The sequence below is a fragment of the Pan paniscus genome, chromosome X, assembly GCF_029289425.2.
Source record: "Pan paniscus chromosome X, NHGRI_mPanPan1-v2.0_pri, whole genome shotgun sequence".
NCBI classification, from domain to species: Eukaryota; Metazoa; Chordata; class Mammalia; order Primates; family Hominidae; genus Pan; species Pan paniscus.
The window spans coordinates 155,339,382-155,361,681 of NC_073272.2; the positions used below are offsets into that span (position 1 = coordinate 155,339,382).

Genomic DNA, 22,300 nt, shown 5'->3' on the forward strand with positions numbered 1-22,300 from the left:
TAAATATGTATACATTTATATATGTATATAACTATAAGTATATACAAATATAAATACATGTATATTACATATATATAAATATAAATACATGTATATTACATATATATTTATATAAATATACTTACATGTATGTTACATATATATTTGTATAAATATGCACACATGTATGTTACATATATTTATATAAATATACATACATGTATATTACGTATATATTTATATAAATATACATACATGTATATTACATATATATTTATATAAATGTACACTCATGTATATTCCATATATATTTATATAAATATACACACATGTATATTTACATGTATTTATATAAATATACACGCATGTATATTTACACGTATTTATATAAATATACATACATGAATATTTACATGTATTTATATAAATATATGTATATCTATTTATATAAATACATGTATGTTTACATAAATATAAATACATGTATATTTACATAAATATAAATACATGTATATTTACATAAATATAAATACATGTATATTTATGTATTTATATTTATATAAAAACACATGTATTTATATAAATATAAATACATGTATATTTATATAAATATAAATACATGTATATTTATATAAATATAAATACACATGTATTTATATTTATATAAATACATAAATATACATGTGTTTATATAACTATAAATACATATATATTTATATAACTATAAATCCATATATATTATATAACTATAAATACATATATATTTATATAACTATAAATACATATATTTTTTATATATATTTATATATATTTATATAACTATAAATACATACATATTTATATATTTATACAACTATAAATACATATATATTTATATAACTATAAATACCTATATATTTATTTATATGACTATAAATACATATACATATTTATATAACTATAAATACATATATATTCATATATATTTATATAACTATAAATACGTATAAATTTATATATATTTATATAACTATAAATACGTATATATTTATATATATTTATATATTTATATAACTATAAATAAGTAATTTATATATTTATATAACTATAAATAAGTATATATTTATATATTTATATAACAATAAGTATATATTTATATATTTATATAACAATAAGTATATATTTATATACATTTATATAACTATAAATAAGTATATATTTATATACATTTATATAACTATAAATAAGTATATATTTATATACATTTATATAACTATAAATAAGTATATATTTATATACATTTATATAACTATAAGTACGTATACGTACTTATGTAACTATAAGTACGTATACGTACTTATGTAACTATAAGTACGTATACGTACTTATGTAACTATAAGTACGTATACGTACTTATGTAACTATAAGTACGTATATATTTATATCTACATATTTATATATAAATATACATATATGTATTTATATCTACGTATTTATATATACAAATATATACGTATTTATACATACAAATATATACGTATGTATATATGCATTTATATATAAAGATATACACATTTATATATAAATATATGCACATTTATATATAAATATATGCACATTTACATATATAAAGATATACATATATATAACATATGCACATATATACACATATGTATACATATATACATATACATACATATATACATATACATATATACATCTACATACATATATATGCATATATATAAATATATGGGTATTCATATATACATGTATATTATATAGGTGTTTATGTATTTATATATGTATTATATATGTACATATATATAGTACATATATATATATGTATAAATTCTTGTGGGGAGGATGGCTGGTTTAGCACACTTCTCATTCTGTCCCCACCCCCTGGAAGCAATACTGAGGAAAAACAATGTGAGCCAGTCAGATCCTGAGAATGGGATGTAAGCCTCTCTAACTTGAGGAGAAATGGACTGAGAGAATAAGCAGAAAAAAATTAAGTAAATACCTTTGTGAACAGAAGCCCTCAACTGCCACTCCTAGATTTCACCAGCGGTAGGAAGGCTCCCAATTCTTTCCATTTTCCAAGACACCGTGCTGAGTTGGGCAAACAAAACAAAACCCTCAGAGTAAGACACACCCTTGCATGGATGGATTAGAGCATGATACATGATATTTAGCAAGATCTTAGAAGAAAAGGTAGATTGAAATCAACATCCCGCCTGCCCTCAAATTATCACCCTCAGAATGTTAGAGCAAATAGAACGTCTGACAATGTTTTCCATAATTGAAATAAAAATAAACGGTTTAGCAATGATGCTAACAATCTACAGGGATAGAGAGGGAGAGGGAAAAGGAGAGAAGAGAGGAGAGAGAGAGGGAGGGAGGAAGGAAGGAAGAAAGAATGAAGAAAGGAGGGAAAAAGAGAAGAGGGGAGGAGGGAAGAAAGAAAAAGAAGAAAAGAAATAAGGAAATAGAGAGAAAGAGAAAGAAAGAAGAAGAAAGAAAGAAAAAAGAAAGAAGAAAGGAAGAAGAAAGAAAGAGAAAGAAAGAAACCATCATAGTGTACAAAAGACAGATAACCATCACAGACTGGAAGAATGCATAAAACAAGGAACAGATGCAACTAACCCTAGAGTTCTCTAAGCCATAGTAAAATTTAAAATATGATTTCAACTTAACAAAGTTTCAAAGACCAGATGATTGGCAACCGAATATGATTTTTTTTTTTTAAAAAAAGGAGATTACTGAGCTCAGAAAAGAAACCGAGAACTCAAAGAACCACATGGTGGATCAAAGAAGTAAATTAGGAAGAGCAAGATGCAGAAGAGACATGCACACAAATCGAAACAAGGGCATGGAGGAAGGACTTTAGATGGTCACGCTAATGCTGATCCAACATTAAGATAATTTACATGCCTTAAGTAAAGAGCCTAATAAATGGGATAGAAAAATATCCACAGATGCCATATGTGAAAAGTTTCCAGAAATAAAGGAAGAATTGAACCTGCTCCTCAAAAGGACAAAGTCTCTACCATGAAAAATTGATGCAGAACAATCAATATTGAGATATATTCTAGTTGTGTTATGGTACTTCAAAAAAAATTAAAGAATTTCTTAAATTCTTTAAATTAAAGACACCTAAGTGCGCACGCGCGCGCGCACACACACACACATCACTTACAAGGGAACAAATTTGTTCCACTTAAATATAAAAGTAAAATGTAACATCTCCAGAATGTTTCTGCTCCTGGGTGAGATGAAGCATGCACACTCTACTGAATGCAGCTATAAAATGTGGACACAGTGCATGGGCCAGCTATTTGAGGACTCTGAAAAGTAAATGGAAGGAGGCAGACCAGGGAAAGACTACAATCTGAAGCACCACCGAAACAGCAGTGAATTTCACATTTTCCCCCCTTTAGTATCCTTGGCTCAATGTAGCCTGCAAGTTAGAAGTAGACAGTGGTGTGAACAGAGAGAGCTCTGGTTCTGACTTGAGAAGAGGGAAAAGGGAATACTAACCCTCAGCGATAGTTAAGGGAATCCCCAGTTTTTCTTTCTTCTTTTCTTTGTACTTTCATGTTCTAGCCCACAGGCAATCCTGTGGCAGCAGTGGTGGTGACAGAGGCAGTGACAGTGGCAGCCGCCAGGGCCTTCAGGTGATTAAAGCTCTGAAGGAAAGTAACCTCCCTCTCTGATTGTAGGTCCCAAAAGGGTGCCCGTGACTTCTTTTTCCCCTCTTTGGTCTTCCTGCCGAATCACACCAGAGGAAGGCAAAGGCACAGGAAGCGTGTGGCAGAGAAGAGTGACTAAAGCGACAGCAACAGCTTCATGGCTACAAGGTTGAAAAGGGGAAGCTGAGGGAACCAGAAAGTGCTGGGGAGATTGCAGGGAGGGAGGAAGTGCTTGGGAAAGTAAACCCATGAAGCTGTGTATGAGCTTCTGGGCTTACCCCCCAAGGTGTGTATGTACAGATGTGATCCTGTACGACATACAAAGGACTTTGAGAACTGCACTGAGTAAGGGATATAGACCTCGCCAGCTCCAAGACTGCTGATCATGCTTAACAGAACCAAATACCATTGCAAAGGCTTTGAAATGGAACTAACAATAAAACCCCCGGTCAGAACATGTGGCCTGAGCCTAAGTGACTGGGGGAAAAATGAGTGGACACTTGGGGATCTGTGGGAATATGACAAAAGAGCTACCTTTTGTGTCATCATAGTGACAGAAGGAAAGGAGGAAGGGGGTGGGACTGAAAAAGTATTCAAATAAATAATGGCTGGAAGATTCTAAATACGGCAAAAGACACATGCCTGTACATTTAAGAAGCTGAGTGAACCCCAAACAGAATAATCTTAAAGAAACTTACACCAAGAAGCATCACAGTCAAACTTCTGAAAACTAAGGACCTAGGAAAAAAGTCCCAAAAGCAGAGAGAGAGAGAAAGGAAACCTTACCTATACGGGAAAAGGAATTAGAATGGCAATATATTTCTCATTAGAAACCATGGAGGCCAGAGGAAGTGGCATAACACTTCTCAAGTGGCGAAACAAAAGAACCCTGTCTACAAAGTGAAATTACCTTCAGGAATGCAGGGGAAATCAAGACATTCGCAGAAGAAGGAAAAGTAAGAGAGATTGTTGCCATCAGACCTACCCTTACCTCTACGCTTAGAGAAGCTTCCTGCATGAGATTCCACTAGGCATGTAAAATGCCTTGGCTGAGCATGACCTGCTCACCAATTCTCTCTAATGTGGACATTTATCATGCTGCCCAGTATTGGGAAGATATGTCTTAGAATTTCTCACGAGCTCCTAGTACAAGTCTGGTCTAGTTTCTGCCTCCAACCCCTCCACTGAAATTGCTCTTGCCAAGGCCCCCAGCAACACTTGCATTGCTTAACTCAGTGAACAGGTTTTAATGCTTATCATTTTGGAACTCAGCAAGTGTTTCTGAGTTTGTCCCTTCTTGTTCAGTTCCTCTGGCTTCCTTCTGCACCTTTGCTCTCATCTCTTTCTGGCTTGATTATCTTTTAGCGTGCCCCCCCACCCCGCACCAACTTTATCTGTGGAGACACTCCTCTAGTCTTCTTCCAATGATGTTCCTCTTTTGCTTGCCCCTTAAAAGAAGTTGTCCTTGGTCCCCTTATGTATTCTATGTGCTCTCCCTGAATGGTCTCAACTACATTCATGGCTTCAAGAACTACCCTGATGAGTCGCAAATCTGTATTTTCAGTATTGACTTCACTCCTGAACTCCTAAGCCAAATCTCCTTCATCTCCATCTGGATATCCCACAGGCATTTCAAATTTCACACGCTCAAGACTGAACTCATCTTCCTACCCATACGCAGACCTCCTCCTTCATCCCATTTGTCCAGGAATGACTCCAAAGTCTGTGGTCACCTCACTCTATCCCTGTGGAGTCATGCTAGAGCTTTTTCACTTCCCCATCGCCACTCCCCTCCCCTGCCAACCAATGCCCCGCTTTTCCAATTGGCTAACTTGTACTCGTTCTTCGAGCTTCATATTGGACACCATTTCTCCAGGAACATTTCCCCAACCCCAAACGTCTGTGTAAAGTACTCCTCTTATGTGTTCCTACAGCACTTTCTTAGTCCATCTGTGTTGCTATAAAGGAATACCTGAGGCTGGGTAATTTATAAAGAAAAGAGGTTTATTTGGCTCATGATTCTGCAGGCTGTACAGGAAACATGGTGCTGGCATCTGCTTGGTTTCTGGTGAGGGTCTCAGGCTGCTTCCACTCATGGCATAAGGTGAAGGGGAGCCGGCAAGTGCAGAGATCACATGGTGAGAGAGGAATCAAGGTGGGGTGGGGGGGAGGTGCTACACTCTTTTTTAACAACCAGCTCTTGTGGGAATGAATCAAGTGAGAACTCACTCATTACTGCGAGGCTGGCACCAAGCCATTCATGAAGGATCCACCCCATGACCCAAACACCTTCCATTAGACCCCACCTTCCAACACTGGGTATCAAATTTCCACATGAGATTTGGAGGGGTCAAACAAACCAAACTATAACCAGCACCTTGAACTTCCCCTCTCATAGCACTTATCACAGTATAGTGTTGTTATTGTCTGGCTCCTTGTCTGTATGTTCCACCAGACTGCATGCAGGGATCTGATCTATATTTCTCGTTGGTGTTGTCTCAATGCTTAACGCAGTATACCTGGCACTACCCTTCAATATTTTTTGAAGAATGAGCACATGAGTTATCATGTCTCCAGCTAGCTTCGCCAGTATGAGTAATATGTAGTGAGTGTCTACTGTGTGCCATTTTACTACCTAAACTTTTTATGGACTCTGTCCCCTAGTCTTATCTACCAATGCCATTGTCTTAGTTGAGATATCTGTCATTTCTTGACTGGTATAATACAGCAGCTTTCTAATTCCAATCTCAGTCCTCTCTGTTCTATTCTCCACACACAATCCTCTCTGTTCTATTCTCCACACAGCTTCCAGGGTGATATTTCTAGAGGCAAATCAGACCACGTCACTCCCAAGCTGAAAGACCACAGTGGGTTCAGTGTAGCCTACAGGGTATTCTAAAACCTCAGCATGGCATAATAGAACCTCCATGTCTTGGCTCCTGCCTACCTCTTTCCCAGCCACATCAACCACTACTGCTCCACTGGCATCGTACTCTCCAGCCTTAATGAATTGGTTGCAACTCCCCTCCTCCCACCGGTGCCTTGGCTTCTCATCATGCTACAGATTCTTTAACACACACATTGTCCTCCAAGAAGCTTGCCAGATCCACTCCTATTCTTTCAACGAAATGTTTACTGACCACTCTTTATACACTATGACCAAATAGGATTTATCCCACAAATGTAAGGTTGGTTCAACATGTGAAAATCAGTTTATATAATACACCATATCAATGGTTGGTTCAACATGTGAAAATCAATTTATATAATACACCATATTAACAGAATGCACGGCGGAGCGGGGGCGGGGGAGGGGGCTCATGGTCATCTTAATCATGTACAAAAAGGATCATTTGACAAAACGCAGTACCCTTTCATGAAAATAAATTCAACAAACCAGGAACAGAAAGAAACTTCTTCAACCTGATAGAGGGCATCCATGAAAAACCCAGAGATAATATCATACTTAATGGTGAAAGACTGGTTGAAACAACTGACTGTTGCAGATTGATCTTGGATACTGCAACTTTGCTGAGCAATGAATAACATGAAAATAAGATTAAGGAAATGATTCATTTTACAGTAGCATCGAAACAATAAAATGTCGAGGAATAAATTTAACAAAAGGTGTACAAGATGTATACTCTGAAAATTACAAGACGTTGCTAAAATAAATTAAAGAAGACCTAAATAAATCGAAAGGCATTTTGTGTTAACGGATTGGGACACTTAATATTGTTAACATGCCCATAATCTCCAAGGCAATATACAGGTTCATTGTGATGCCTGTCAGAATCCAACCTGCCTTCTTTGTAAAAACTGACAAGCTGATCCTAAAATTCATAAGAAAATGTAAGGGGCTCAGACAGCCAAAACAATCTCAGAAAAGAAAAAAGTTGAAGGACTCACACTTCCCAATTTCAAAACGTACTACAAAACCGCAGTAATCCGAAAAGGGTGGTACTGCCATCGTGATAGATACATTAGGTCAATGTTACAGAACTCAGAGTCAGGAATAAACCCATATATTTATGTAAAGTTTATTTTCAGTAAGAGTTCCGGCACCCCTCAATGGGTGGAGGGGAAGAATAATCCCCTCAACAAACTGCGCTGGGACAACTGGATAGCCACATGCAAAAGAATGCCCCTGGACCCCTACCTCACATCATGTAAAGAATTAATTCAAAATGGATCAGAGATCTAAATGTAAGGGCTGAAACTATAAAACTCTAAGAAGAAAACAGAGATGTAACTTTGCACGACCTTGGATTAGGCAACAGCTCCTTCAGTATGACACCAAAGGCAAAGCCACAGATATCTTTTCATTTGGCAAGTTGGACTACATCCAAATGTAAATCTTTTGGGCAACAAAGGGCTCTATCCAGAAAGTGAATGGGAGAAACATTTGCAAATCACATATCTGATAAGAGTCTATTTTCCAGAATATATGAATAAGTTTTAGAAGCCCACAGCCAAAATACAATCAACCGAATTAAAAAATGGGCAAAGGGCTTGAATAGACATTCCTCCAAAGCAGAGGTACAGAAGGCCAAGAAGCACATGAAAAGATGTCTTAGTCTGTTTTCTGTTGCCATAATTGAATACCCGACACTGAACAATTTATAAAGAAAAGAAATTTATTTCTTACCGTTCTGGGGACTGGGAAGTGCCCCGGCATCTGGGGATGGCAGAGGGTATCACATGGCGAGAGGGCAAGAGCGTGTATGTCGTTTCAGGCCTCTCTTCCTATTCTTATAAAGCCACCAGTCGCATCCTGGGGGTCTCACCCCGATGACCTTATCTAATCCTAATTACCGTCTCAAAGGCTGCGCCTCCAATCAACATGTGAATTTGGGGATTAAGTTTCCAAGACACACAATTTGGGGGACGCACTCAAACCACAGCAACATCATTAGCCATTTGGGAAATACAAATGAAAACCACCATGAGATAGCACTTCACACCCACTAGGATGGCTACTGTAAACAAAACAAAATGAGGCAAACAGAAAACAAGTTTTGATGAGGCTGTGAAGAAATTGGGACTCTCATGCACTACTGTTGGGAATGCGAAAGATTACAGCTGCTGTGGAAATCAGTTTGGCGGTTCCTCGATAAGTTAAACAGAATTACCACACGAGCCAGCAGTTTGACTCCTAGAAATAGACCCAAAAGAACTGAAAAGAGATATTCAAAGAAAAACCTGTAGAGAGATGGTCATGGCAGTGCCATTCACAATAGCCAGAAGGGGGAAATAACCTGTCCATCAACTGACGAGTGGGTAAACAAAATGTGGCCTCCTATTTATACAACAGAATCGTACTCATTCAAAGGAAGGAAGTAGTGATTCATGCCTCTACATGGATGAACCCTGATGAAACCATTACGCTAAGTGAAAGCAGCCAGACACACAAGGCCTCACATTTGGTCGTATAATTCCATCTATAGGAAATCTCCAGAACAGGCTAACCTCTACGGACAGAAAGCAGATGGACTAGGGGTTGCCAGCGACTATCGGGAACGTGTGTATGGGCGGGGGGAGGGGGTGTGTGTGGGAGGGTGTGGGGGCTGGTAGTGGTGGCGTGGAAGGAGGCGTGCGCCAAGTGACTGCTTATAGGTACAGGGGTTTCGGTTTCCTTTCGGGGTGTTGAAAACGTTTCGGAACTAGGTGGTCGTGATGGATGTGCAACATTGTGAAGGCGTGGTACCCATCCTCCCCTCGCCCACCCCTTTGTCTTTCCCACAGTGTTCCCATCCAGTAGAAAGGGAAAGTTCCCACTGGCAAAGAGAGGGTCACCAGCGCGATTCCCCCTGCCCCGCCCCACCCCACCCCCACGGCCCTCCAGCCACTTCTAGGCCCAGGCCTGCTCCCTCGAGGCCAATGGGAAAGTGATGAGGTCACCTGACGGACGTGCGTCCCTTGTGAGGGGCCGTCACCACATGCGTGCCCGTCACCGGATGTGCGTGCCCATTGGTCTCGGCTCCCTAGCCAATGAGGGGCTGGGCCCTGGTCGCTAGGATACACAGTACTGGACGCGCTAACTGTCCTCTTGAGAGCCATCTTGCCTAGCTGGGCCAAGCCGAGATAGCACACTCAACGCCCAGCATGCCGAGGAGGAGGAGACACCGAGGGTCCTCCGGTGCTGGCGGCCGGGGGCGGACCTGCTCTCGCACCGTCCGAGCGGAGCTTTCGTTTTCAGTGAGCCAGGTGGAGCGCAGTCTACGGGAGGGCCAGTACGCTCAGCGCCTGAGTCGCACGGCGCCGGTCTACCTCGCTGCGGTTATTGAGTACCTGACGGCCAAGGTCCTGGAGCTGGCGGGCAACGAGGCCCAGAACAGCGGAGCGCGGAACATCACTCCCCTGCTGCTGGACATGGTGGTTCACAACGACAGGCTACTGAGCACCCTTTTCAACACGACCACCATCTCTCAAGTGGCCCCCGGCGAGGACTAGCTTCTGACACCCGGCCCCTGGGACCTGACAGGTCCACTCGTCCACCCACCCGGCCCCAAACTCCCCGGCCCCAAATCCCCCGGCCTTAAACACCCTCCCCCCACAGCCCAGGCCCCAAAGTCTTGGGCCTTCATTAATTCTGTCAATAAAATGTTTAAAGGAACCCATCTGCCTGCTTCAGTCACTTTGCCTTGGGGTGGGGGTGGGGGGGCGGTGAGATGGGTTGGGGGGTTGTGAGACCTCCACAGCTGGAGGGATGGAGAGGTGGTGGGGGTCTGGGGTTGGGTGGGAGTCAGGGATGGCACAGAGGAGCAGTCTCTGCCGGTGACAGTGCAGGGGAGTGGCCCTGGGTGGGAAGGGGACACCCCCGCTGGTTCTGAGCAAGTCAGGGCCTGCCCGGGAAAGTCCTCAGCATGATGGTGTTCGTTGGGGCGGGTGGGCCTCAAGACCATGACTGCAGTGTTGCGACAGGACGGACTTCTAAGGCAACCGGGGTGGGGACGGAGAGGTGGACCCGGCGCTTGGCAAGGGGCCCTGGACCGGAAGACGGAGGAGTGAGTAGTCGGGGCGGGGGGGGGGCGGAGGGGGGCGGAACAACAGTCCAGAAATGCACAGACATGGAATTAGGGTCACGAGTTTAGTTTGGGTCATGTTCCGATGGAGAGGCTGTGGGATGCCTTTAGCAGCCTAGACCATTTGCATTGCAGCCGAGCTAGCAGCAGCTGGTGCCCCGCCAGGCCCCGCGTACCTTCCCAGGGTCTTGGCTCCGCATCCCCGAGACCCTCCATTTGCATACGCCGCTCACAGCCCGGCCAGGCCCCGCCTCCGATCCCGCTCTTTGCATATCACCAGGGCAAGGGGCAGGCTCGGGCTGGGGAGCCGGCGCGGGCACGGCGGCAGCCCGCCGAGGGGGACGCAGGGCACGTCGCCCCGCCCCGGCCCGCCCGCCAGCTGCGGCGGCGCGTCGGGAAGTGCTTGGGGCGGCGAGCATGGCGGCAGCGGCTGCAGGCCTGGGCGGCGGCGCCGGCCCGGGACCCGAGGCCGGGGACTTCCTGGCCCGCTACCGGCTGGTGTCGAACAAGCTGAAGAAGCGGTTCCTGCGGAAGCCGAACGTGGCGGAGGCCGGCGAGCAGTTCGGACAGCTGGGCCGGGAGCTGCGCGCTCAGGAGTGTCTGCCCTACGCGGCCTGGTGCCAGCTGGCGGTGGCGCGCTGCCAGCAGGCGCTCTTCCACGGGCCCGGGGAGGCGCTGGCCCTCACCGAGGCCGCCCGCCTCTTCCTGCGGCAGGAGCGCGACGCGCGCCAGCGCCTGGTCTGCCCCGCCGCCTACGGGGAGCCGCTGCAGGCCGCCGCCAGCGCCCTGGGCGCCGCGGTGCGTCTGCACCTCGAGCTGGGTCAGCCGGCCGCCGCCGCCGCCCTCTGCCTCGAGCTGGCCGCCGCCCTGCGCGACCTGGGCCAGCCGGCCGCCGCCGCCGGTCACTTCCAGCGCGCCGCCCAGCTCCAGCTGCCCCAGCTGCCCCTGGCCGCGCTGCAGGCGCTTGGCGAGGCCGCCTCCTGCCAGCTGCTGGCGCGCGACTACACCGGCGCCCTGGCGGTCTTCACGCGCATGCAGCGCCTGGCGCGGGAGCACGGCAGCCACCCGGTGCAGTCACTGCCGCCGCCCCCGCCGCCGGCACCCCAGCCCGGGCCCGGGGCGACGCCCGCCCTACCGGCCGCGCCGCTTCCTCCGAACTCCGGCTCGGCGGCGCCCTCTCCCGCCGCCCTGGGCGCCTTCTCGGACGTGCTAGTCCGCTGCGAGGTGTCCCGCGTGCTGCTGCTGCTCCTCCTGCAACCACCGCCCGCCAAGCTGCTGCCGGAGCACGCCCAGACCCTGGAGAAGTACTCCTGGGAGGCTTTTGACAGCCACGGGCAGGAGAGCAGCGGCCAGCTTGCCGAGGAGCTCTTTCTGCTGCTCCAGTCTTTGGTCATGGCTACCCACGAAAAGGACACGGAAGCCATCAAGTCGCTGCAGGTGGAGATGTGGCCACTGTTGACTGCTGAGCAGAACCACCTCCTTCACCTCGTTCTGCAAGAAACCATCTCCCCCTCAGGACAGGGAGTCTGATCCGTCCCATTCACCCAATGACTTCTTTTTGCCCAGGCCGGGACTTTTTGCATCAGTCACGTTAACCAGATGACTTTGCCTGTTACCAAACCTCATGCATCCACGTTTGCGTCTGGGGAGGAATAAAAAGACATCGTTCCCGCTTCTGCGTTTTGTTATTCCTACTGCCGCCATAGGAATTATTTCGTTGGCTGAACGTTACCAGCACCCCGAGAACACATTTTGATAGAATCAGAGTAGAGGACATGGCTGTCTTCTAAAAAGCCACGACATGAAAATGACAATCCCTTTCGTCTCCTTCCTCCGCTGCTTCCACCCAACGCAGCCTCCTGCCTCCGCCTTTGTTTCATAGTGAGGATCTTATTTTGCACGGCGCCCTCCCTCTAAATACCTACCCTAGATGATTTCATCCTGCCCCTCACTTCTTAACATATTCCTGTGTCTTTGTAATGGCCAAATTTCTCCTTCCACTCGTCCGCACGGTACGTCTTCATGGGAGTCATTTTATTCCTTACAGCTTCCTTGTAACCACAGCCCTAAATCCATGATAAAGCTACTCTTGTACTCCTCATGTGTGGTTTTGGTGTCCGTCGTCTATAAAATGTGACTCTCTTACCTACTTGTCAGGAGGCCAGCAGCAGAACCAGATAGCTGTTTGGGCTCCAGGATGTATTCGTTCCTTTGAAATTTGCGCTATGCCTCCTGTGTGGGCAACGAACCTGCAGAGATCATCTATGATGTGCTCCGTACTGGGGTGACTGCAATGCAGATACATCCAGTGCAGCGGGTCTGGTGCCGATGCATCGATTTGCATTGGAATTCACGGTTCTGGTTCCATTCGCAGAGGTATATGCAGTCTGGATCACAACAGCTTTTATTTGTAATAGGGATTTTTTTTTTTTTTTTTTCCGAGATGGAGTCTCACTCTGTCGCCCAGGCAGGAGCGCAGTGGCGTGATCTCGGCTCACTGCAACCTCCGCCTCCTGGGTTCAAGCGATTCTCCTACCTCAACCTCCAGGGTGCCTGGGATTAACAGGCGTGCACCACCACGCTGGGCTAATTTTTGTATTTTTAATAGAGATGGGGTCTCACCATGTTGGCCAAGCTGGTCTCCAACTCCTGACCTCAAATGATCCACCCTCCTCGGCCTCCCAAAGTGCTGGGATTACAGGCATGAGCCACCACGCCTGGCCTGTAATAGGGATTTTGCTGCAACTTTTAGTTAAGGAGGTGAAATCAGAGTGCGTGGCCCTTTGGTGGTGTGCGATCACGTGACTGCAAGGCAGCCTCCGTGTTCCCCCAAAGCAGGATGGCGTTCCGTTTGAGAACACTTAAGTTTCCAAGGCTTTCTGGCTCAAATGGAGCATGCCCCCCAACTAAGCTGTTTTCTTACTTATTGCGTCTTTTTAATCCTTTTGATGGTGACAACAAGAACTCTTCAGAATATAGCCTCTTTCTCAAACTTTCAACCCTGGGGAAATGCATCCTTTGGGCCGAAGTTGCACACAATACTGATCTTCGGGGCTGAGATGTAAGGACACAGTTTGGAGTAGGTGTTTTTGTTTTGCGTCTTTTTGCAGGGGAGAGGTGTGGAGGGTTGTCACTGTGAGTTGAGTGCCTCCAAATGGGTGGGACTTGTAGGGTGTTCTTTTCTGCTTCTATTTCTATTTCGACAGTGTGGAAGTAATGGGAAGCACAGGAGAGGCCCATTCCACCGTCATTCCTCTTTCTCTCACTTGGCTGCCAGGAAGGGTCCTACGGAGCCCTGAACGCCTAGCCCAAATTATTGTAAAAGCGGTTGAAGGGCTCATGCTCCTTTGCTCTTTGGCTCTTTCCTGGTATGCTCCTCTTAACCCGGGCTGCAGACCTGGCCGGCTGGCTTCTTGTCAGGTTCAGGAGTTACGGAGCATGACTGGTGACCAGTTTGGGATTTGGGCTTCAGGAGAAGCCTCCTTAGGCCTCTGGTCCAAACTCCTTGCGTCAGGGAGGTGAGGGGAAGGATAACCAGACGGTCAGGTAGTGGGTATCTGAGCATAATTCTAGGAAACACTAAAACTCCTCGTTTTCCATTTGCCGTGGGCTCATTCGTGTATCTCCCTCAGAAGCTTAAGAGCAGTGATAACTGGGCCGAGGCCAGATTTCAGCATTTTTGAGAATTCCCTCGTAATGTATCACATCAGTATCAAAAGTCAACACTGATTTCTAGCATGCCAAAAGCAAATACTTTCAGAGGACATGATTAGTTTGCTTTTTTAACTTGAAAACAATTCCAAATTCACACTTAAAACAGTGTAAACCGTCGGAAATGGTGGCAGCGAAGCAGTGAACCCTTAAAGGCTGTTGGGGTTCCCCTTCTCCCCATTGTGAGGTACTCCCAAAAGGATAAATGTTGCTTATGAAAGAATATTTAATACGTGAATAGTACAAAGACAAAGACGTTTGAGAACCGCTACGCCGGAGGAAGGTGGTCAAGACTGAAATTAGCGTGTTAGGCAAGATCTGGTTCCTAGGTGCTGAGGATTCTGGTGCCAAGGATTAATGTTAACCGTGCAGGCATCTCTACCACCGTTAGAGGAGACCAGCAGCCCACAGACTCTTTCTGTCAAGGGCGGGATAGAAATGTGTTAGTCTTTACAGGCCACAGGTGGTCTCTGTTGCACAGTCTTCTTTGTTTCTTTGTATGTTTGTCTTTGCAATCCTTTCAACGTGTAAAAACTATTCTTAACTCACAGTCCGTACGAAAGCAGGCTATGGGCCAAATTCTGGGGCTATAGTTTGCCCACCCCTGAATTAGAACCCAGGACATAGTAGTTGCTCAATAACTGTTTAATTTTTTTTTTATTTCAATAACTTTTGGCTTACAAGTGGTTTTTGGATAAATGGATGAATTATATAGTGGTAAATTCTGAGATTTTAGTGTACCCATCACCCGAGTAGTGTACATTGTACCCAATATGTAGTTTTCTTATCCCACACCCTCACACTCTTCCCCCTTGTGTGTCTCCAAAGTCCATTATATCACTCTGTATGTCTTTGCATTCTCATAGCTTAGCTCCCACTTACAGGTGAGAACACAGGGTAATTTGGTCTTCCATTCCTGAGTTACTTCACTTAGAATAATGGCCTCCAGCTCCATCCAAGTTGCTGCAAATGACATTATTCTGTTTCTCTTTATGGCCGAGTAGTTCTCCACGGTGTGTACATACCACATTTTCTATATCTACTCATTGGTTGATTGGTGCTTCGGTTCGTTCTATATCTTTGCATTTGTGAATTGTGCTGAAATAAACATATGTGTGCATTTGTGTTTTTCATATAATGACTTCTTCTCCTTTGGGCAGATACCCAGTAGTGGGATTGCTGGATCGCGTGGTAGATCTACTTTTAGTTCTTTAAGGAATCTCCATACTGTTTCCCATAGAGGTTATACATTCCCACCTAGCAGTGTATGCACCGTCCCTTTTCACCACATCCACGCCAACGTCTATTGCTTTTTGACTTTTTAATAATGGCCATTCTTGCAGGAGTAAGGTGGTATCTTATTGTGGTTTTAATGTGCATTTCCCTGATGATTAGTGATGTTGAGTATTTTTTCATATATTTTGTGGCTATTTGTATATCTTTTGACGAATGTTTATTCATGTTATTTGCTTACTATTTGATGGGATTATTTTTATTTTTTCTTGCTGATTTGTTGCATTCGTTGTAGATTCTATATACTAGTCCTTTGTTGGCTGCATAATTTGCAAATATTTTCTCCCATTCTGTGGGTTATCTGTTTACTCTGATGATTATTTCTTTTGCTGTGCATAGTGTTTTAGTTTAATTAGGTCCCATTTATTTTTTTTTCTGTTTCATTTGCTTTTGGGGTTTTAGTCGTGAATTCTTTCTCTAGACCAATATCCAGAGACGTTTTTCAAGGTTATCTTTTAGAATTTGTATGGTTTCAGGTCTTAAATTTAAGTCTTTTTTCCATATTGAGTTGATTTTTGTATAAGGTGAAAAATAGGGATCCAGTTTCATTCTTCTACATGTGGCTAGCCAGTTTTCCTAGCATCATGTATTAAATAGAGTGTCCTTTCTCCAATTTATGTTTTTGTATGCTTTTTTTAGGATTAGTTTGTTGTTAAGTATTTGGCTTTATTTCTGGGTTCTCTATTCTGTCCCATTGTTCTATGTGCCTACTTTTATACCAGTTCCATACTGTTTTAGTAACTATAGCCTTGTATTATAAATTGAAGTCCAGTAATGTCATGCCTCCATATTTTTCTTTTTAATTATGATTGCTCTGGCTATTTGGGCTCTTTTTTGGTTCCATATGAATTTTAAGATTGTTTTTTTCTAAATCTTTGAAAAACAATGTTAGCATTTTGATGGGAAATGCATTGAATCTGTAGATTCCTTTGGGCAGTATGGTCATTTTCACAATATTGATTCTTCAAATCCATGAGCATAGGATGTGTTTCCATTTGTTTGTGTCATCTATGATTTCTTTCACCAGTGTTTTGTAATTCTCCTGGTAGAGATTTTTCACCTCTTTGGTTAAGTATATTCCTCGGTATTAAATTTTTTACAGCTGTTGTAAAAGAGGTTGCGTTTTTAATTTGATTTTCACCTTGGTAATTGTTGGTGTATAGTAGTGTTACCAATTTGTGTACATTGATTTTGTAACCTGAGACTTTACTGAACTTGTTTATCAAATCTACGTGTCTTTTGGAGAAGTCTTCTAGGTATATGACCATATCATTAACAAACAGTGATAATTTGACTTTTTCTTTTTAAATTTGGATGGCCTTTATTTCTTTCTCTTGCTTGATTGCTCTGGGTAGGATTTCCAGTACTGTGTTGAATAGAAGTGGTGAAAGTGGGCGTCCTTATCTTGTTCCAGTTCTCAGGGGGCATGCTTTCACCTTTTCCTATTCAGTTTGATATTGGCTGTGGGTTTGTCATATATAGCTTTTTTTTTTAGACAAATCCCTTCTATGCCTATTTTGCTGGGGGGTTTTATCATAAAGCGATGCTGGATTTCATCAAATGCTTTTTGTGCATCTATTGAGATGATCATATGGTTTTTGTTTTTAATCCTGTTTATGTTGTGTATCACATTTATTGACTTGTGTATGTTAAACCTTCCCTGCATCCTTGGGATGAAACCCAGTTGATCATGGTGTATTGTATTTTTGATGTGCTGTTGGATTTGTTTACCTAGTATTTTGTTGAGGATTTTTCCATCTATGTTCATCAGGGATATTGGTCTGTAATTTTCTTTTGTTGTTATGTTCTTTCCTGGTTTTGGTATTAGAATGATACTGGCTTCATAGAATAATTTAGGGAGGATCCCCTTTCTCTATCTTTTGCAATAGGTTCAGTGGGATTGGTACCAGTTATTCTTTGAATGTCTGGTAAAATTCAGCTGTGAATCTATCTGGACCTGAGCATTTTTGGTTGGCAATATTTTTTTATTACTGATTCAGTCTTTCTGCTTGTGATTGGTATGTTCAGGGTTTCTATGTATTCCTTATTTTGAGACAGAGTTTCACTCTTGTTGCCTAGGCTGGAGTGCAATGGCAGGATCTCAGCTCACTGCAACCTCCACCTCCCAGGTTCAATCAATTCTCCTGCCTCAGCCTCCCAAGTAGCTGGGATTACAGGCATCTGCCACCATGCCTCATTAATTTTTTTGTATTTTTAGTAGAGATGGGGTTTCACCATGTTGGCCAGGCTGGTCTTGAACTCCTGACCTCAGGTGATCTGCCTGCCTTGGCCTCCCAAAGTGCTGGGATTACAGGCATGAGCCACTGCTCCCATCCAGCTTCCAGTTTAATGGAATCGTTGCTGTGTCTCCTGATGGCAGCATTCCTCCCTCTGGGGCTAAGACTTCTAGGCCAGCAGAATGTAATGTTGCGGGAACAGGAAGCAAAAATTTTGCTTCACTAGGGGTGATGGTGAGTGGTGCCACTTCCACTTCCACCCCTTGATTCCTGGACCCGTGAATCCTGGCTATGGGAGAAACAGTACCATATATTGGACGCTGATTGAGAGCATACATGGCCTTCTGGAGAACTTTGCCCCAGCCCTGCAAAGTATTGTCACCTAGTTGATGTTGTAATTGTAACTTAAAAAGGCCATTCCACCATTCTATCAATCCAGCTTCTTCAGGATGATGGGGAACGTGGTAAGACCAGTGAATTCCATGAGCATGAGCCCATTGCTACACTTCTTTAGCTGTAAAGTGAGTGCCTTGGTCAGAGACAATGCTGTGTGGAATACCGTGACGGTGGATAAGGCATTCCGTGAGTCCACGGATGGTAGTCTTGGCAGAAGCATTGTGTGCCGGATAGGCAAACCCATATCCAGAGTAAGTGTCCATTCCAGTGAGGACAAACCTCTGCCCCTTCCATGATGGAAGAGGTCCAATATAATCAACCTGCCACCAGATAGCTCGCTGATCACCCCAAAGAATGGTGCCATATTGAGGGCTCAGCGCTGGTCTCTGCTGCTGGAAAATTGGGCACTCAGCAGTGGCCGTGGCCAGGTCAGCCTTGATAAGTGGAAGTCCATGTTGCTGAAACCATGTGTAACCTCCATCCCTGGCACCATGGCCACTTTGTTCGTGGGCCCACTGGGCGATGACGGGTGGCTGGGGAAAGAGGCTGAGGGGTGTCCACAGAACGGGTCATCCTATCCACTTGATTATTAAAATCCTCCTCTGCTGAGGTTACCCATTGGTGAGCACTCACATTGGATGCAAATATCTTCATAGCTTTTGACCACTCAGAGAGGTCCATCCATATGCCGCCTCCCCAAATTTCTTTGTCACCAATTTTCCAATTATGCTTCTTCCAAGACCCTGACCATCCAGCCAAACCATTGGCTACAGTCCATGAATCGGTATATAATCGTACTTCAGGCCACTTCTCCTTTCATGAAAAGTGCACAACCAGGTATACTGCTCAAAGTTATGCCCACTGGGAAGATTTCCCTTCACCACTGTCCTTCAGGGATGTCCTAGAAAGGGGTTGTAGTGCTATAGCTGTCCACTTTTGGGTGGTGCCAGCATATTGTGCAGAACCATCTGTGAACCAAGCCCTAGTCTTCTCTTCCTCTATCAACTGCTCATAGGGAACTCCCCATGAGGCCATAGGTGCAAGGTTGGGGGAGAGAAGGCAGGGTGGCAGGAGTAGAGACCGTGGACATTTGAACCATTTCCTTATGTAACTTACTTGTGCCTTCAGGACTTGCGTGAGCCCGATCTTGTATATACCACTTCCATTTGATGATGGAATGCTGCTGTGCATGACCCACTTCATGGCTAGATGGGTCAGAAAGCACCCAGTTCATGATAGGCAGTTCAGGCGGTATGGTGACTTGGTGACCCATAGTCAAACATTCAGTTTCCACCAAAGCCCAGTAACAGGCCAAGAGCTGTCTCAAAAGGAGAGTAGTTATCTGCAGAAGATGACAGGGCCTTGCTCCAAAATCCTAGCGGCCTCTGCTGTGATTCACCTATGGGGGCCTGCCAAAGGCTTCAGACAGCAACCCTATCTGCCACTGACACCTCAAGCACCATTGGATCTGCTGGGTCATATGGTCCAAGTGACAAAGCATCTTGCACAGCAGCCTGGACCTGTTGCAGAGCCTTCTCCTGTTCTGGACCCCACTAAAAACTGGCAGCCTTTTGGGTCACTCGATAAATGGGCCAGAGTAACACACTTGAATGAGGAATGTGTTGCCTCCAAAATCCAAATAGGCCCACTGTTAGATCTGACATACAGCAATTACAGGACTCTTCAAAGATACAGGTGCTGCACTCACAAATCTATTTCTCAAGGCATTGGTCAAGGTTATATCTTTTGGACCCTCCAAGCTGGGATGAGTAGGTCTAAATTAACTAATTCACTCCACTATCCCAATCTCCCTAAGCCTTTGGATCCCTTCCTCTACATTAAACCAAGGGAGAGCAGTCATTTCAGCTCGCTCAAGTGGGCTATCTTTTAATCCATATTTCAGGTAACCAAGCAAATAAACTATTAGAACCTTATTTAACTACCCGAGCTGCAACATTAAATGCAGAGTCCCTACTTAGTGGGCCCAAATCAATAAATCCAGCCTGATCCAACTCTATGTTCCTTCCACCATTATCCTACACCCTTAATATCCATTCCCATGCCTGTTCTCCAGATTTCTGTTCATATAAATTAGAAAAGTCAAGCAGTTCTTTTTGAGTGTAGTGTTCCTCCTCATGGGTCACACTCTCAACCTCACCTCTAGAGGCCCACTGCGACTTTAGTCTAGTTATAGGTCTAGAAGCAAACAGGGGTATTAGGGTTGGCTCCTAAGGAGAATCAACATTATCTTGCCTGGCAACTGCCTCAGGGGAGGCCATCACTGTTGCCTCAGGCAGCACAGGGTTTATCTCTTCAGGCGAAGGTGGAAAGGCTGATGGCAGCATGGGTTAGGGAGAGGATGTTGCCACTACTGGGGATGGGGAAGCTGTTTCTTCTGGCAAAAAAGGTTCATCAGAATTTATTAACTCAGTGTCCCCAGCTTCATCAGGGTCCTCCCACATGTCCCCATTCCAAGTTGCAGGGTCCCATTCTTTTCCAATCAATGCCCTCACTTTAACAGTAGATGCCTGGTGAGGCTGTGCATGCACCTTTGGTTGCAGCCACTCACGTGATAAGAGCCTGTGTCTGTTTTTCCACAATTTCAGCTCTTTCTCTACAAGAGATAACACTCTCACTCAGGGCAATCTCAGCAGATTTGAGGCTCAGTATCTGTTTCTGAAGCCAGGAGATAAAATCCATGAGCTCATTTTCTTTCATCACGTTGTCCGCTGAACTTAGGAGCAACCAACCGGCTTCATTATATTCCTTGGTCCCCCATATAAGGTCAAAGATATGATGTATAGAGTCACTAAATTCCTTGCCTCTCACAAACGGTGAATCAGGAGTGTTAAATGCATTTATTTTGCATAACTCTCTAAACAGTCTATGACAAGGACTATCAGTGTTCTCCATACTATTAGAAGTAGATTCCTTAGCATTTTTGAGTCTAATCGTATTAAGCAGCCAACTCCAGAAACCCCAAAACCAACGAAAGAACTCCGTCCTTAATATTCTCTTCCTCTAGAACCACTCCTGGTACCAAAATCTGTCAGGGTTCTCTAGAGGGACAGAACTAATTATATATATAATTAGTTTATTAAGTATTAACTCACACAATCACAGTGTCCCACAATAGGCTGTCTGCAAGCGGAGGAGCAAGGAGAGCCAGTCTCAGTCCCGAAACTGAAGAACTTGGAGTCCAATGTTCGAGGGCAGGAAGCATCCAGCATGGGAGAAAGCTGTAGGCTGGGAGGCTAGGCCATTCTCATTTTTTTTTCACATTTTTCCGCCTGCTTTATATTCTAGCCATGCTGGCAGCTGATAGATGGTGCCCACCCAGATTAAGGGTGGGTCTGCCTTTCCCAGACCACTGACTCAAATGTTAATCTCCTTTGGCAACACCCACACAGACACACCCAGGATCAATACTTTGCATCCTTCAATCCTATCAAGTGGACAATCAGTATTAACCATCACATAGGCTAACTAAAAAATGAGAGAATACTCAAATAAATGAAATCAGAAATGAAAGAGGAGACATTACAACTAATCACACAGAAATACAAAGGATCATAAGAGACTATTAGAAACAATTATATTTCAACAAATTGGATAATCTAGAAAAAAATGGATAAATTCTTAGAAACATATAACCAACCAAGATTGAATCATGAAGAAGTTGGAAATCTGAATGTACCAATAATGAATTAAGAAATTGAGTCACTAATCACTAGTCTCCCATCAAAGAAAACCCCAGGACCAGATAGCTTCACCCTGAATTCTACCAAACATTTAAAGATTAGCTAATAGCAATTTTTCTCAAACTCTTCCAAAAAAATCAAAGAGGAAGGAATATGTTCAAACCCATTTTCTAAGGCCAGCATCACCCTGATACCAAAACCTATCAGAGACACAACAAAAAAACAAAACTTCAGGTGAACAAAACTTCAGGTGACACAACAAAAAAACAGAACTTTGGTGAACA

General features: G+C 43.9%; 3 protein-coding genes across 7 annotated transcripts in view; 2 read left to right on the forward strand and 1 right to left on the reverse strand.

Annotated features, from left to right (window-relative positions):
* CLIC2 (chloride intracellular channel 2) overlaps positions 1-11,097 on the reverse strand; it is a 108,695-nt gene extending 97,598 nt beyond the window's left edge. For 3 of the 5 annotated variants that reach the window (XM_034950465.3, XM_034950464.2, XM_055106715.2), the window contains exon 1: positions 10,855-10,990. Coding sequence is in view for 2 of the 5 variants with exons in the window: in XM_034950463.2 (XP_034806354.1) it covers positions 10,855-11,097 (243 nt within the window). In the remaining 3 variants the exon portion in view is untranslated. Of the gene's footprint in view, positions 1-10,854 lie in introns of all 5 variants that reach the window. The other 2 variants (XM_034950463.2, XM_034950462.2) reach the window with 1 other exon arrangement.
* On the forward strand, positions 9,570-10,266 carry LOC117977735 (histone H2A-Bbd type 2/3). Its single transcript, XM_034950467.3, has one exon. The coding sequence runs from the start codon at positions 9,759-9,761 to the stop codon at positions 10,104-10,106; it is 348 nt and encodes a 115-aa protein (XP_034806358.1). The 5' UTR covers positions 9,570-9,758; the 3' UTR covers positions 10,107-10,266.
* On the forward strand, positions 11,096-12,779 carry LOC100985575 (40-kDa huntingtin-associated protein). Its single transcript, XM_003804317.4, has one exon. The coding sequence runs from the start codon at positions 11,096-11,098 to the stop codon at positions 12,206-12,208; it is 1,113 nt and encodes a 370-aa protein (XP_003804365.2). The 3' UTR covers positions 12,209-12,779.
* The last annotated feature ends 9,521 nt before the right edge of the window (positions 12,780-22,300 follow it).